Consider the following 13,650-nt stretch of genomic DNA (forward strand, 5'->3'; position numbering starts at 1 on the left):
TGGGTTTGACCATATTTGACCCAAAATTGGGTTAAAACAACCCAGCATTTTTTTAGCGTGTACACTAACACAACATTAAAAGCCGTTCGTTTTGCTTGATCCAGAACATTTAGAGTCTCTCGCTCTGAACAGAGACCGGATTTCAGTTCATCCTCACCATCCGATGTTCTCTAGTACACTCTAAAAACTATCTGGCAACTAATCGACACTTAATAATTCTTATAATCATACACTCTAAAAAATGCTGTGTTGTTTCAACCCAATTTTGGGTCAAATATGGACAAACCCAGCCGTTGGTTCAAATTTTTAAATTACATTTTTAACCCAACGTTTGGGTTTGTCCATATTTGACCCAAAATTGGGTTGAAACAACACAACATTTTTGCATTTTAGAGTGTGGAGAGAGTCAGGGCTTCCAATGCGATGACCAAACACTGTCCTAAACCGGAGGAACATTGAAAAATGCAATGCATTAAATAAATGGCCTTTATTTTAACTGTATAATTTGTGTTTATGTGCATTATTGTGTGTGTGTGTGTGTGTGTGTGTGCACTGTAAAAAAAAAATGTTGGTTTAACTTGAAAAAAAGCAAGTTATCTTGTTGCCTTAAAATTGAGTTTGTTGAAATAAAATTTTTTAGTTAATACAATGAAGAATGGTTTAATAAACAGAAACTCAAAATAGTGTTATCTTCACACATTAGTTATCAAAGTTGATTTGACAAAAGATAAAAAGTTGTGATAAATCATGAAAATATTTTTTTACTGTGTGTGTAATAAACTTACATATATGTTTTGTAGATAGTGTTAGATAACTTCGGCTAACATTTATGAACAAAAATGCTATTTTTCCTATTTTTCTATTTTTTTAGTTTTATGTTATTCTCATGCGTTTTGTTGCTAAATACCACTTTTTTTTCAGATGGCTGAGAGAACATTCAAAAGTAGTGTTCCCATAATACTTGCAAAATGATCAAATAGAGAAAAAATTCCCTTAAATTTTCTCTAACTTTCATGTAACAAGATTTTTTTATTTTTTTTATAACTAGAACTTTGACAAAATAACGTTTCCATAACTTATTTCCATAAACGTTCTTTGAACATTTTTTTTACAGTGTAGTTCAATAAATCAGAGTAACAGAAATAAGTGTGACAGGTTAAATAAACACACATGTTGCTGTAAGAATCTATTTGATGATTTTGCAAGTATTATGGGAACACTACTTTTGAATGATCTCTCAGCCATCTGAAAAAAGTGGAATTTAGCAACATGACTTAACACATTACTGGGATCATTTACACACAACCGTTCCGTCACTCAAGAGCGTTTAACAGCTTATCACACAAGTTGTTGTGTTGCTGTTCTGTTTAATGAGTTTTAATGTGGAGAGAGTCGCAGCACACGGCCATTCAGTTCCCATTAGCACCAGTGTGTGATTAATACCCTCCCATCCACTTGATTTAGGATTCATCACCGTTTTCTGTCAGAAATCCCGTGTGGAGGAGAATGTCAGTGAGTTCCTCCCTTCATCACAGGATCAGGACACACGGAGACCAGGACGACAGCGGGGATGACTGGGAGATCGGGGTTGGGAATCTGATCATCGACCTGGACGCGGATTTGGAGAAGGATCGACAGAGATTGGAGATGAATCGCGTTTTAAGCGTTAAAAGCACGACGGAAGGTCGCGATCACGAGCTCGAGTATAATTGCGCGGGCGCGGGCCTTGCGCGCGCCGAGCACCCGTTTCTCTGCAAAGAGCCCAAGAAATTCAAGCTGAAACGGAGGAATTGTGAGAGAGAGATTGTGAGCGGAATTCCTAAAGTGTGCGTCGGAAAGCGTCGCGAGGCTCAAGGACGCGTCGCGGAGATGAATTCAGCACCAGTGGACAGCAGCCCCGACGCGGGCGCAAGAGCGAGCAGAGACGCGAAGAAAGGCAAGACCCAAAGCAAAGCAGTGAGGAGAGAGAAGGAGCAGGCGAGGACGCGCAAGGAGATGCACGGGGACGAGTTCGGCCCGCTCCCCGAGAACGGAACCGAGAGTCTCGTGTGCAGAGGCGGAATGGACGCGGCGATTGCAGAACACATTGACGACACGAGCACGGTAGGCACACATCTGTCCTTCAGACATGTCAGTAAAACAAGCTGACGATAACAGGCAAGCCGTGCATGTGTGCATCCACCGTGATATTGAACTGATGGCGGATTCGTGAGAATGAAGCTTCTCCTCATGCACCAAAGTGCTTCTTTATGAGCGGCATGCACGTCTTTACGGGCTCCTGAACACCCTGAACACCATCCGCCGCATCGGCTGGTTTGCTTTGCAATCTCAGGTTTTCTTTTGTTTGTCAGCCATTTCCTTTGTTGTGCATGCAGCCCTTGTGAAAACCGTCATGTCTGTTGCTATTGGAAACCTCAGCAACATAATTCCCCCTGTTTGTTTTGGACAAAGACATACTGGCTTGTTTGAAGGCGAGATGCTTTTCGTGTGTTATTTACAGTTTAAAACACCGGGAGAGGCTCCGCCCCCTTCTGCTCTATTGTCCCTGTACACTTATCTAGAGAAGTCTTTTTCATTCTGCATTGATTCCAGTGCCATCGCTCAGCATTCACAGGGACAGGATGATGCTGTCATCGCCATTTGTGTGTTTTCCATGCATGAGGAGCATTAAGTGATCAATTGGATATTGATCAACATTATCAGAGCGAGTTCCGATCAAATTGAGCATCAAGAAACTGCATTTTACTTCAGCTGGCACTGTGTTTTCTCTCTCTCTCTCTCTCTCTCTCTCTCTCTCTCTCTCTCTCTCTCTCTCTCTCTCTCTCTCTCTCTCTCTCTCCAGTTGAGTGTTAAGACACGGTCAGTCGGAACAAACACACACGAAGCCGAGAAAGCGCTCGAGTCCAGCTACATGGAGCCATGTCAACCCGGAACGAGTGTCAATCTGGAGGGTATTGTGTGGCACGAGACTGAGGAAGGTGAGAGCTTTCTATCCATGTTATTCTGTGCAATATTCATACAGAAATATGTCATCTCGCTTCTCTTTTCACCACATTATGGCTGGATACGTGAGGGCGAGTTTGTCATTAGCTCCACAGGACTGCGTTTTCAAAAGCAGCTGTGAGACTGAATCATTTGAAGGAAGAGGAGACACTGGTTGCATATTGATTAAGCAAATTAAAATTGCAGACCACCATCTTAACTTCCATCACCGAGATCAAACGCTGAATGAATCCATTCGAAAATACAATAAAAGACCTACTCTTAAAAATAAAGGTTCTTTTATTGGCTCCATGAAGAACATTTACATAACATCCATGGAATCTTCCCATTGCACAAAAGGTTCTTTCGATTTATTAAAAATTTGGGGAACCAAAAATGGTTCTTCCTTGGCATCTTTAGGAACCTTTATTTCCAAGAGTGCACTTTAGGCTAAACCTGAATGCTTTTATTTGGTGATTGTGTTTTTTGCCCCTACACAATATTTCAGAGGTACTCATTACTGTGAATGTTTCTCTTTGATTCCAGGGGTTCTAGTGGTGAACGTCACATGGAGAAAAAGGACCTATGTGGGAACTCTCTTGGACTGTACCAAGCATGACTGGGCTCCACCACGGTAATACACCTTCCTTTCTGTCTTTCTTCTTGAATGCTTGACCTGCAGTGTACTGAAGATGCCAGATTTACTAAAGAGCGCAAATTAGTGTGAGACCGCAATCCTATAAAAGCGCAGATAGGAAAGTTCTGTAAGGTCAATGTACTGTAGGACAATGTGCAAATTAAAGAACACAGATGCAGCAGCTCATTGACATAAGGACCAACACTATCTACCAAGAGCAACACTAAGTAACTATCGCAGCATGGCGAGCGCAAAATGGGTTAAGACATGCTTTTTCGAGTGTTAAAGTCATTAATTGTATCCACAAAATTGACACATATTTGAAAGTTTTTTCCTAAAAAAAAATCTTGCCTTGAATGTAATTCGACACCCTTGCCTCATTTAGTATGTGTGGTTCTATGAATATGCAAATGAGCCCCGCCTCCACTCACTCACTCACTCAGAGATCCACTGGTGGACGATCACACGTTGATCTGATTGGTCAAGGTAGTGTGTGACGTCAGAAACACCAGCGATTTCAAACCGTGTTTTTGAGACTGTCTTTGGTTCACTGCAGTTTTAAGCAGAAAATACTCAGCAATGCTGTCCACTTATGAACTTACACATGGTGTGTGTTAAAGCAGATTAAAAACACCTCATAGACACATAAACAACATTAAAAGCTTTGCGCACTTTAAATAATGGCGCAAATACCAGTAAAGTTCCAGTAAAATCAAGTTGCATGATTTATTTAAAGATTTAATTTAAACACCAAAAGAGGGTTAGCGTGACTCAAGCTGTTAGTAAATCTGACCCTTTTAAACCTGTTTAGATTATTAATTTGAAATGTGTTTATTTACCTACACTCATGACTCCTTGTTGTTTTAACTAGGTTTTGTGAGTCACCAATGAGTGACTCTGAAATGCCTTGTGGACGTGGTCGTGGTAAACGGATGCGTCTTGGCATACCAGATCAACCAACTGCTGACCCAAGTCTTTCCAAGATACGAGGACTAACTCACAAGAGGCGTGGTGTGGGAATCGGCAGCAAAGGAAGACGGGGGAGTCTGAACCTCAGTGGCTGTAGAACACCTGGATACTACGTGGAGGACATGAAATCCAATCCACTTATATGCGGAAAAAGAAAAAGCAAAGCCCCAGCGGATCTAGATTTGAGCTTGGTCTCGGAGGACATCCGGAATGGGAATGGGAAAAGGATACGAGCTAAATCCAGGAGCGCTCCTTCCACCCCTCAGGGTAAATCCGACCCGGTGTTTCTTGATCAGGTTTGTGCCTCCCCAATGCTAATAGACTGTCCACATCCGAACTGCAACAAGAAGTACAAACACATCAACGGGCTCCGTTACCACCAGTCACACGCTCACCTGAACAATGACAGCAAGCAAGAGTTTGAGGTGGAAAGCGAAGACAGACTTTCAGATTTTGATGAAGCACTCAGCTCTGTACCTTTTGATTCTTCTGAGAACATCGTCTCCAAGAAGCCCAGAAGCATTTATAAACTCAATGCAGTCGGTTCTCCAAAGAGCAGGAAAGCATTGCTCAACAATGATAGCAGTCCCATGGCCAATGCAAAAATACGCCAGAACTTGACATGTAAGGATGGATCCATAGACGATCTGAGCAACCTCCCACTCATTTCAAACATGTCTGTCGTCCTTGAGAACTGCCTCATGACGGATCGTAACACATCTGTCGAGATGCCTAAGCTCGAAGCGGAGGGGGCTATTGATAAGAGGGACATCTGTAGCAAAGTAAAGAAAGAAAGTGGGTTCGCTGAGAGATGCTCGGCTAAGTCTAGGACCAATAGACTCATCAACGCTGCTCCTGCTCCTCCGAAGCTGACCGCTATTCCCCCCGCTGCATTTTCTACTAAAATCCCAGATGTTTCTTCTCATCAGGCCTCTCCAACTGTTACCCTCACAAAAGCCAAGAACCTCTCCCTGAAACCCATTAAGCCAAAGCTGGACATTATTGCACAAGTTAACATGGCTAACACCACCGCAGTCCTGAGCAAAGAGAGTAAGAGAAAGGAAAAGCATCGATTAAAGGACAGGAATTGCAAGAGTCCGAAAAGCGACCCGATTTACACCAAAACGGACGATCCCAAGAACATCGGGAAAGACTTTCCTGTAAGCCTCTTGAAAGAGCACTTGAGCAAGCAAGATGTGGTGAACGGGCCAGGAGAAACGCAGGAAAGCCGAATGGCGAGTATCAGAGCCGAGGCCGACAAGGTGTACACCTTCTCAGACAACGCACCGAGTCCTTCCATCGGGAGCTCTGCGAGAATGGACTGTGGCCCTCTTACAAACGGTGATGGAGTTGGAGTGACTGCTAAAACAAACAGTCCTGCATACTCCGACATATCCGATGCCGCCGAGGACGGTGGATCCAACTCGAGATCTAGAAGGAACTCCACACAAGACTCGAACGCCAACATCATTCCCAAAATTCCCAATGCTGGCACGGTGACCCCAGGAAAAGAGGTCCAGTCCACATCTCATGGCCATGGTTATGAATCCCATTGTATCCCGGGTTACATGCACTCTGGGCAAGCCAATTCCACATCGTTCCATAAGGTGGCCTCACCTTACGGTCGACCGAAGGATGACTTGAGAGATTCAAGTGAGGATGTAAAAAGCTCAGAATCGTCTAGCCACTCGAGTTCCCAATCGCAGATTCCGTACGAAACGCACACCGCGCTGGCTCAGTCCTTGTATTACGGACAGTACAGCCGGGGTGTTTCCGTGGACCAGAAGGTTCTGATGATGCCCAGCTCCCACAGGCCGCTCGGTGAGGCGTGCTGTGAGGAAATACAGTATAGCAAGAGTAGAGGTCAAGTTAGGCGAGGATCCGAGCAAAAGGAACGAACGAAGGATGAGCAAAAACAGTTTATGAGCTCTCCTCAGTCGATTCATAAGGGGGCAAACTCTGTTAAGATTAACTGTGCGAAACCTGGCTTCATCTATGTGGAGTTGGACAAGCAGCTGTCATTTCAGCAGCAGCAAGGAAAGCCGTCTCATATCCACGCCATGACTAAAGAACAAGGCGTCCTCAAGGAATCTGAAGACCTCAGTTTGGAGAGTTCAAACTCAAAATCAAATGTGGACACAAATGTAACATTTCTAAATGTAAGTTACTGATGTTACTTATCATTTACTGAGGAAATGTTCTTTTAAAGACATTAACAGACTTCTAGAAAAGTCCTTGGTTATGCTGGGATAACAGTCCAACGCATGTTGTTATGAGTGGAAATTCTGTATGATCCTTAATCATCAAATGATCGAATTGCCAGGATTTTTTGATGATTGAGATCATATTGATCCTTTTGAAATTTTCAATGAACGCATTAAACACAGGGCTACTGTTTCATAACAAAGGGCTTCCCTGTAAGGTGTGTAATTTCATTGGTTGTCAGAGCAGAAACTGTTTGACGGTAGATGTTCCTCTGGGTTTAGGCTTCAGAGTCTCAGTCCTGGAGCCACTCTTATCAGTCCAAATATGTGAAGCAGCAAAATCAAGAGGTCAACAAGATCTCTGAGGAAATGATTCTCAGTCCAGACAAGGGGAAAGACTGGCACATGCCTGTAGAGTCCGAGTCCAGGCTGGAGACCGAACTCCAGAACGTCAAGTGTGAGGCGGCGGCCGAGGTCTCCGAGGAAAGTACCAGAGCGGATGGGGACGAGACTGTGGACGAGATGTCCGAAGACTCGCAGACCGCGAGAGGGCCCGCGTCGTCACCCCAGCAATCCTTCCTGCAGTTCCAACACTCCTACCCCTATTTGCACCTGTGCGAGGCGAGCAGCAATGCGTACAGGGTGATGTCTCCAGCTCTGGTGCACAATTACCCAGGTAATCATCTGTAAATATGACAACACAATTGTGACCATGGGTGGAAGGGTACACTGTAAAAAATTATTGTGATTTTAACGGTAAAAGATTGGTTAACAAAGTTTCCGTACTATATACGGTGAATAACTGTGATAGATCTAACCGTACATTTAACAGTAAAATACAGTTAAATTTACAGTTTTTGGAAGTGAAAAAGGACAAGTCATTGTGTAATGTACAGTGAAAAAACGTAAATTGACATTCCCACAATTCCCTGCATGAGACTTCACATTTGATGTATTTTTGTTGAAATAACCGTTTCTTAGTTTTTTCTAATCAGATGTGTATATTAGGGTTAATGGTGTTAAATTAATGGGATGGTGTTAGTGTGTGTGTGTGAATGAATCTGTGCAGCTTCTATATATATTACTATAAACTATCTTGTGGAAAAGCTGCTTGTGATGAGCTTTGATTGATCATGTGACTCTCATCTCCACTGTGATTGGTGGTTGTCAGTGGTACAAAACAGATATCAGTACTTCAATAAGACAGTAAATTACCATCATATCAGATAATGAAATATGGCTTTTTACTGTAAATTTAAGTTAAGTCTGTAAAACTTTAACGTTATTTTTTTTTACAGTGTAGTGTCCATAATTATGTGGGGTTAAAGCATGTGTTCGCATGGAAGAACGGGGGTTACCGTACAAAGCTTTACAAATAAAGCATTGGCGTGTCACAGAAGTGTTCTGTCACTCGGCTCCTCAGAGGTTCTGGATTGCTTTTATTGAGAGTAAGCTGTGTGTTTTCCTTTCTAGGTTTCCATTACCCTCTGTATGGAAAGACGGCTGGGAGAGAGGATTCAGAAGCGGCTCAAAGCAGCAAACCAGTGACCGATTCGACCGCGTTAGAGCTTCTGTCGCATCCTCTCCTGCCGTATCATGGCAAATCTCCTGTTGTATGTATCCCGCTACTAAACCGCGAGTAAAAGACGGTTGGATCATTTATAAGTAAGGCGAGGCTGGCCACCACAGAGTCAAATATGGACCTAAACGTGTGAAGCTGAAGTTGAATGGATGTATAGTTACTAAATATAGATCCTGAACGGTAGAGGACATGCTGGCAAATTGTTGGCAAAGTGTCATTAATTGATTTAAAGGCACTATAAACAATTTCAGCTGTTTTGATCATTTCCCAGCAAGCCATTTTGTGTTTAAAATACGTCTAATAGCCGTCTAAACACAGCCATGACGTCTAGGCTAAAACAAGGCATTTGTTTGACAAAAATTTAGGCTATCAGTGAAAATTATATAGACATCTAAACCATAGCCCAAGATTAGACTAGTCATCAATTAGACACGTCAAAGATATGAAGCCAAACACCTTGTCATCACTATTGACTTTGCGTGATGGAATATCATACATCTCGCAAACGACATATAACCAAATCCAAGGTTATTTAGCCAGAAGCGGGTTACTTAGCCGAGCGATATCGGGTTTATAGTTAACCGAGATGGTTTGCTTGCTGGGTTTAGGATACGATAAGCTTCTGAATTTCTAGACCTTCAAGGAAACACCTAAAACTTTGTCCTCCAAAGACTTGTTAGCCAACCCGATGTCCCCAAACCTGAAGACGGAGGACTGAAGACGATCTTTGATTGGCTTTAAAGAGCAGACTCTTGTAATTCCTCTTCCTCATGTTGTTCCCCGTCAGACTCTCCTTCATCTTCGGGACACAAATGAAGATATTAGTGATTAAATCTGAGAGTGTCTCACTCCTCCAGAGGCTTCTGTTGTGATTGAAACTTGCCGGCCCAGAAAGTTAGTAAAGACGATGTTTAAAATAGTCCGAGTGACGACAGCGGCTCAACCTTCAGTTTATCAAGCGACCAGAATACTTTTAGTGCGACTTTATTCAACTCTTGATGTTCTTCTGTGTGTGTCTCTGAGTGAGTTCTGTAGTGTCACAGCGCAGCGCTTCTGGGGTGTACGTCAGAACGGAGGCTCACGATTGGCCAGCATCACACACATGACCAGCGTCAGCCAATAGTGAGCCTCCGTTCTGACGTACAAGCTCTCAGATTTAATCACAAATATCTTCATTTGTGTCCCGAAGATGAAGGAAAGTCTGACGGGGAACAACATGAGGGAGAGGAATTACTGACAGAGTTTACATCTTTTTTTTGTAAATTTACATCATTAGAAGGGTGAACTAACCCTTTAATGTGGTGCCTCACGGTGTAAATGTGTGTCCTGTTCGGAAATGTGCACTCTTAAAAATGAAGGTTCTTCTAAGAACCTCTAACATCCATTCCACAAAAGGTTCTTTATAGTGGGAAATAAATATAAGAAAAAAAGGTTCTTTGAAGAACTGATCACTGTCAGGTTCTGTGGGGAACCAAAAATGGATCTTCTATCCCAGACAGCAACACAGATCCGGCACATGTGGGATCACGGCGCACCGGATCTGGGCCGGCACTGGTGCTGTCTGGGATCGCATCGCTGGGAAAACCCCTTTCAGAACCTTTATGTTTAAGAGCGTACGGCTTCAAACCACGTAAAACACATGAAGAATGTCGCTGTGTTGGCAGTGTGTCTATGTTGTCGCTGTGTCTCCTCCTCAGCCTGGAGAACGGGGATCTCCGGAGCAGGAGCGGGACAGTGAGCGGGAGAGGGACGCGGTGCCGTACGGACGCCACCTCCAGACGCACCACCTGACGCACCTGGGCATGAGCTACACGCTGGTGTCCGGCCAGTACGACCCCTTTCAAGGTGAAAAGGTCAACAACAACCGAACTACACTACTACTACTTATTAATAACACTATTAATACTGCAGCTGAATACTTGAGCTTACGCTGCTAAACATGCTTTTCTTACTCGGTATTTTTGTCTTGTTTCTTGTATTTTTGTCTCAAATATATACACAATGTAAAGATGAAGTGTGTTCACTGGTAAGAGTTGATAGTAATGTTCTGTGATCTATGATCCTGAAGGTCTGAGCTCAGCGGCTCTGGTTGCGAACCAGCAAGTGACGACAACACAATCCTGTTCCAGCGGTGAGCAAACGAACCCAGTACACCAGTGCCGCCCACCAGGGTTTCTACTTTCTCCCATAGGGATTTATGACTGTGTCTTAAATTCGGTGTGCGTCATATTTTTGACTGCATTTTTATGATGTCATAATTATTACTTAGTATGTCAGAATTCTAACGTTTTAAATATACTTTTTATGTAATAATTTTAACTTATGTCATAATTTTGATAAATTAATGACATAAGTCAAAATGATTACATAAAATAATTTATTACATTTTATGTCATAATTATGACTTAGTATGTCAGAACTCTAACCTTTTAAATATACTTTTTACGTAATAATTTTGACTTATGTCATTAATTTATCGAAATTATGACATAAGTCAAAATGATTACATAAAAAGTATATTTAAAAGGTTAGAATTCTGACATACTAAGTCATAATTATGACATAACATTTATTAAATTAAGTCATAATTGAGTTTTTCAACATCTCATAAACGTAATAAATTAGAATTTTTATATCAAAATTATTACATTAAAGTCAGCATTTTACCTTTTTAATATTCTTTTTATATCATAATTTTGGCTTAGTATGTCATAATTTTGAGCTTTTTTTAATTTAATCTCATAAATAAACATACTTCCTTTATTTTCTTCCTATATTACAAGTATTTCAACTTTATATTAGAATTTCGACTCTAATTATGACTTCATATTTAATAGTTTAGACTTTTTGTTATCATTTCAACTTAGTATGTCATCATTTAGTTTTTATGTCGTAATCTTGAATTTCTGTCGTAATTATGACATTAATGTTTGAATTTCAACTTTTTATTTAAGAATATGACCTTTTTAGTCATAATTGCGACTTTGTCATATTTTTTACAAATTATTATGATTTTTTATGTCATAATTATGACATTTAAGTCAGAATATTTACTTTTTAATATATTTTTTATATCATAATTTCGACTTGTGTTAATATGTCAGAATTGTAACTTTTTAAATGTAGTTTTTATGTCAAAAATTCTACTTTTTAAGCCTAATTTAGTTTTCAACTTCATCTCATAAACGTAATAAATTCAAATTTTTATGTAAAAATGACTACATTAAAGTCATCATTTCGACTTGTATGTCATCATTTTTATGTGTATGTCATATTTTTGTCTTTTTATGTCATTTTTATGATTTTTGTCATAATTATGACTTTTAAGTCAGAACTATGAGAAAAATCATAAAAATGACATAAAAAGACAAAAATATGACACACATCGTTTTTGTGACTTTATTACGTCAGAATTTCAATTAATATGATACTAAATTAATGAGATTAAATTATGACAAATTTTCAAAATTCTGATGTAAAAAAAAATTTTTTGTCATAATTTAATCTCATGAATTTAGTGTCATAATTTAAATTTTATAAGTTGAAAATCATTTCGAGTTTCCAGTTTTTAAAAGTAAAAAAATAATAATATTGGAGTGTCAAGGGAACATTCCATTTGATTATGGATTACGTTTATGAAATGTTTACAACTATAATTCTCTGAAAGCCATGATTGTGTTTCTGACCGTCAGTTTAATCTCCACAGAAAACGAGGGTAAGATGTGAGACGTTCCCGACGCACACGAGGACTCACGCGCGCGCACACACACACACACACACACACACACCGACTCCGTGTGTCCTCCTCTGGGAAGAAGCGGATGGTGTCATGAATGTAGACGGAGGAGTTTGCAGTGAAGGAAGCCTGTAAATGCTCCATCTTGCTGTTTGTATGCACTTATATCGTTGTGTGATCATAATGTTGAATGTATTTGCTCTCTTCACCTCTAAAGGACGGGTTGCAATAGATTATAAGTGACTGTAAGTTCGGTGGCTCGCTCTGCATTGACTTATTAACATGAATATACGGTTATTAACGGCCATTACTCTATTGTATCGTGTAAAGTGGATGTTCATCGACTGCTCATCTCAGTGCCACAGTATTATCGTGATGTACAGATGTATATAGTTTACCGAAGCGACTATAACTAGCTTATGTACCTTTGTATTGATGAGTGCGATGTGTGGCCGCGGTGTTCCTTCAGTAGAGTGATGAAGATGAAGATGATGAAGATGATGATGATGATGATGATAACTCATCATGTTTACGAGAGGCTTTCTGGACAGAACGTCACGGTTCCTCAGCTTTTCCTCATGTCTGCCGGTCATCAAAACTGCAGTTGCTTTTTATACTGTCTCTGCCTTAACATGTTTGGCAATCCAAATAAACAGTCAAGGTTGTTTTTATCCTCGAGTTCTGTGGGGAATTATTACAATGTGGAGATTATACTGTGTGTGAAGACTGGAAAAATAAAACGCCTCATAATTATGAGATATAAAGTCATACTCGTGATATATGAGGTCATAATTATGAGATATAAAGTCATACTCGTGACATATGAGGCCATAATTATGAGATATAAAGTCATACTCGTGATATATGAGGTCATAATTATGAGATATAAAGTCATACTCGTGACACATGAGGTCATAATTATGAGATATAAAGTCATACTCGTGATATATGAGGTCATAATTATGAGATATAAAGTCATACTCGTGACATATGAGGTCATAATTATGAGATATAAAGTCATACTCGTGACATATGAGGCCATAATTATGAGATATAAAGTCATACTCGTGACATATGAGGTCATAATTATGAGATATAAAGTCATACTCGTGACATATGAGGTCATAATTATGAGATATAAAGTCATACTCGTGACATATGAGGCCATAATTATGAGATATAAAGTCATACTCGTGACACATGAGGTCATAATTATGAGATATAAAGTCATACTCGTGACACATGAGGTCATAATTATGAGATATAAAGTCATACTCGTGACACATGAGGTCATAATTATGAGATGAAAAGTCATACTCGTGACACATGAGGCCATAATTATGAGATATAAAGTCATACTCGTGACACATGAGGTCATAATTATGAGATATAAAGTCATACTCGTGACACATGAGGCCATAATTATGAGATATAAAGTCATACTCGTGACACATGAGGTCATAATTATGAGATATAAAGTCATACTCGTGACACATGAGGTCATAATTATGAGATATAACGTCATACTCGTGACATATGA

The 13,650-nt window shown here is 40.4% G+C and overlaps 2 protein-coding genes across 6 annotated transcripts in view; both read left to right on the forward strand.

Annotated features, from left to right (window-relative positions):
- Positions 1–502, forward strand: part of LOC307012060 (solute carrier family 12 member 2) — a 39,861-nt gene extending 39,359 nt beyond the window's left edge. For all 4 annotated transcript variants that reach the window (XM_079638300.1, XM_079638302.1, XM_079638301.1 and 1 more), the window contains one exon: positions 1–502. This exon is cut by the window's left edge and continues 395 nt beyond it. The gene's annotated coding sequence lies outside the window, so the exon portion shown is untranslated.
- An 810-nt stretch (positions 503–1,312) lies between these two features.
- Positions 1,313–12,780, forward strand: znf608 (zinc finger protein 608). 2 transcript variants are annotated; one of them, XM_079637819.1, is made up of 9 exons: positions 1,313–2,103; positions 2,843–2,978; positions 3,529–3,616; positions 4,491–6,747; positions 7,075–7,468; positions 8,266–8,405; positions 10,072–10,219; positions 10,443–10,505; positions 12,081–12,780. In XM_079637819.1, the coding sequence occupies exons 1-9, from the start codon at positions 1,507–1,509 to the stop codon at positions 12,098–12,100; spliced, it is 3,843 nt and encodes a 1,280-aa protein (XP_079493945.1). In that variant the 5' UTR covers positions 1,313–1,506; the 3' UTR covers positions 12,101–12,780. The 2 variants fall into 2 exon arrangements, 1 of the variants encoding a protein (XP_079493945.1); XR_013800488.1 differs by having other exon boundaries at positions 1,482–2,103; positions 10,072–10,227; positions 12,081–12,102.
- The last annotated feature ends 870 nt before the right edge of the window (positions 12,781–13,650 follow it).

This window comes from Phoxinus phoxinus (assembly GCF_949152265.1).
Source record: "Phoxinus phoxinus genome assembly, chromosome: 15".
Taxonomy (NCBI): Eukaryota; Metazoa; Chordata; class Actinopteri; order Cypriniformes; family Leuciscidae; genus Phoxinus; species Phoxinus phoxinus.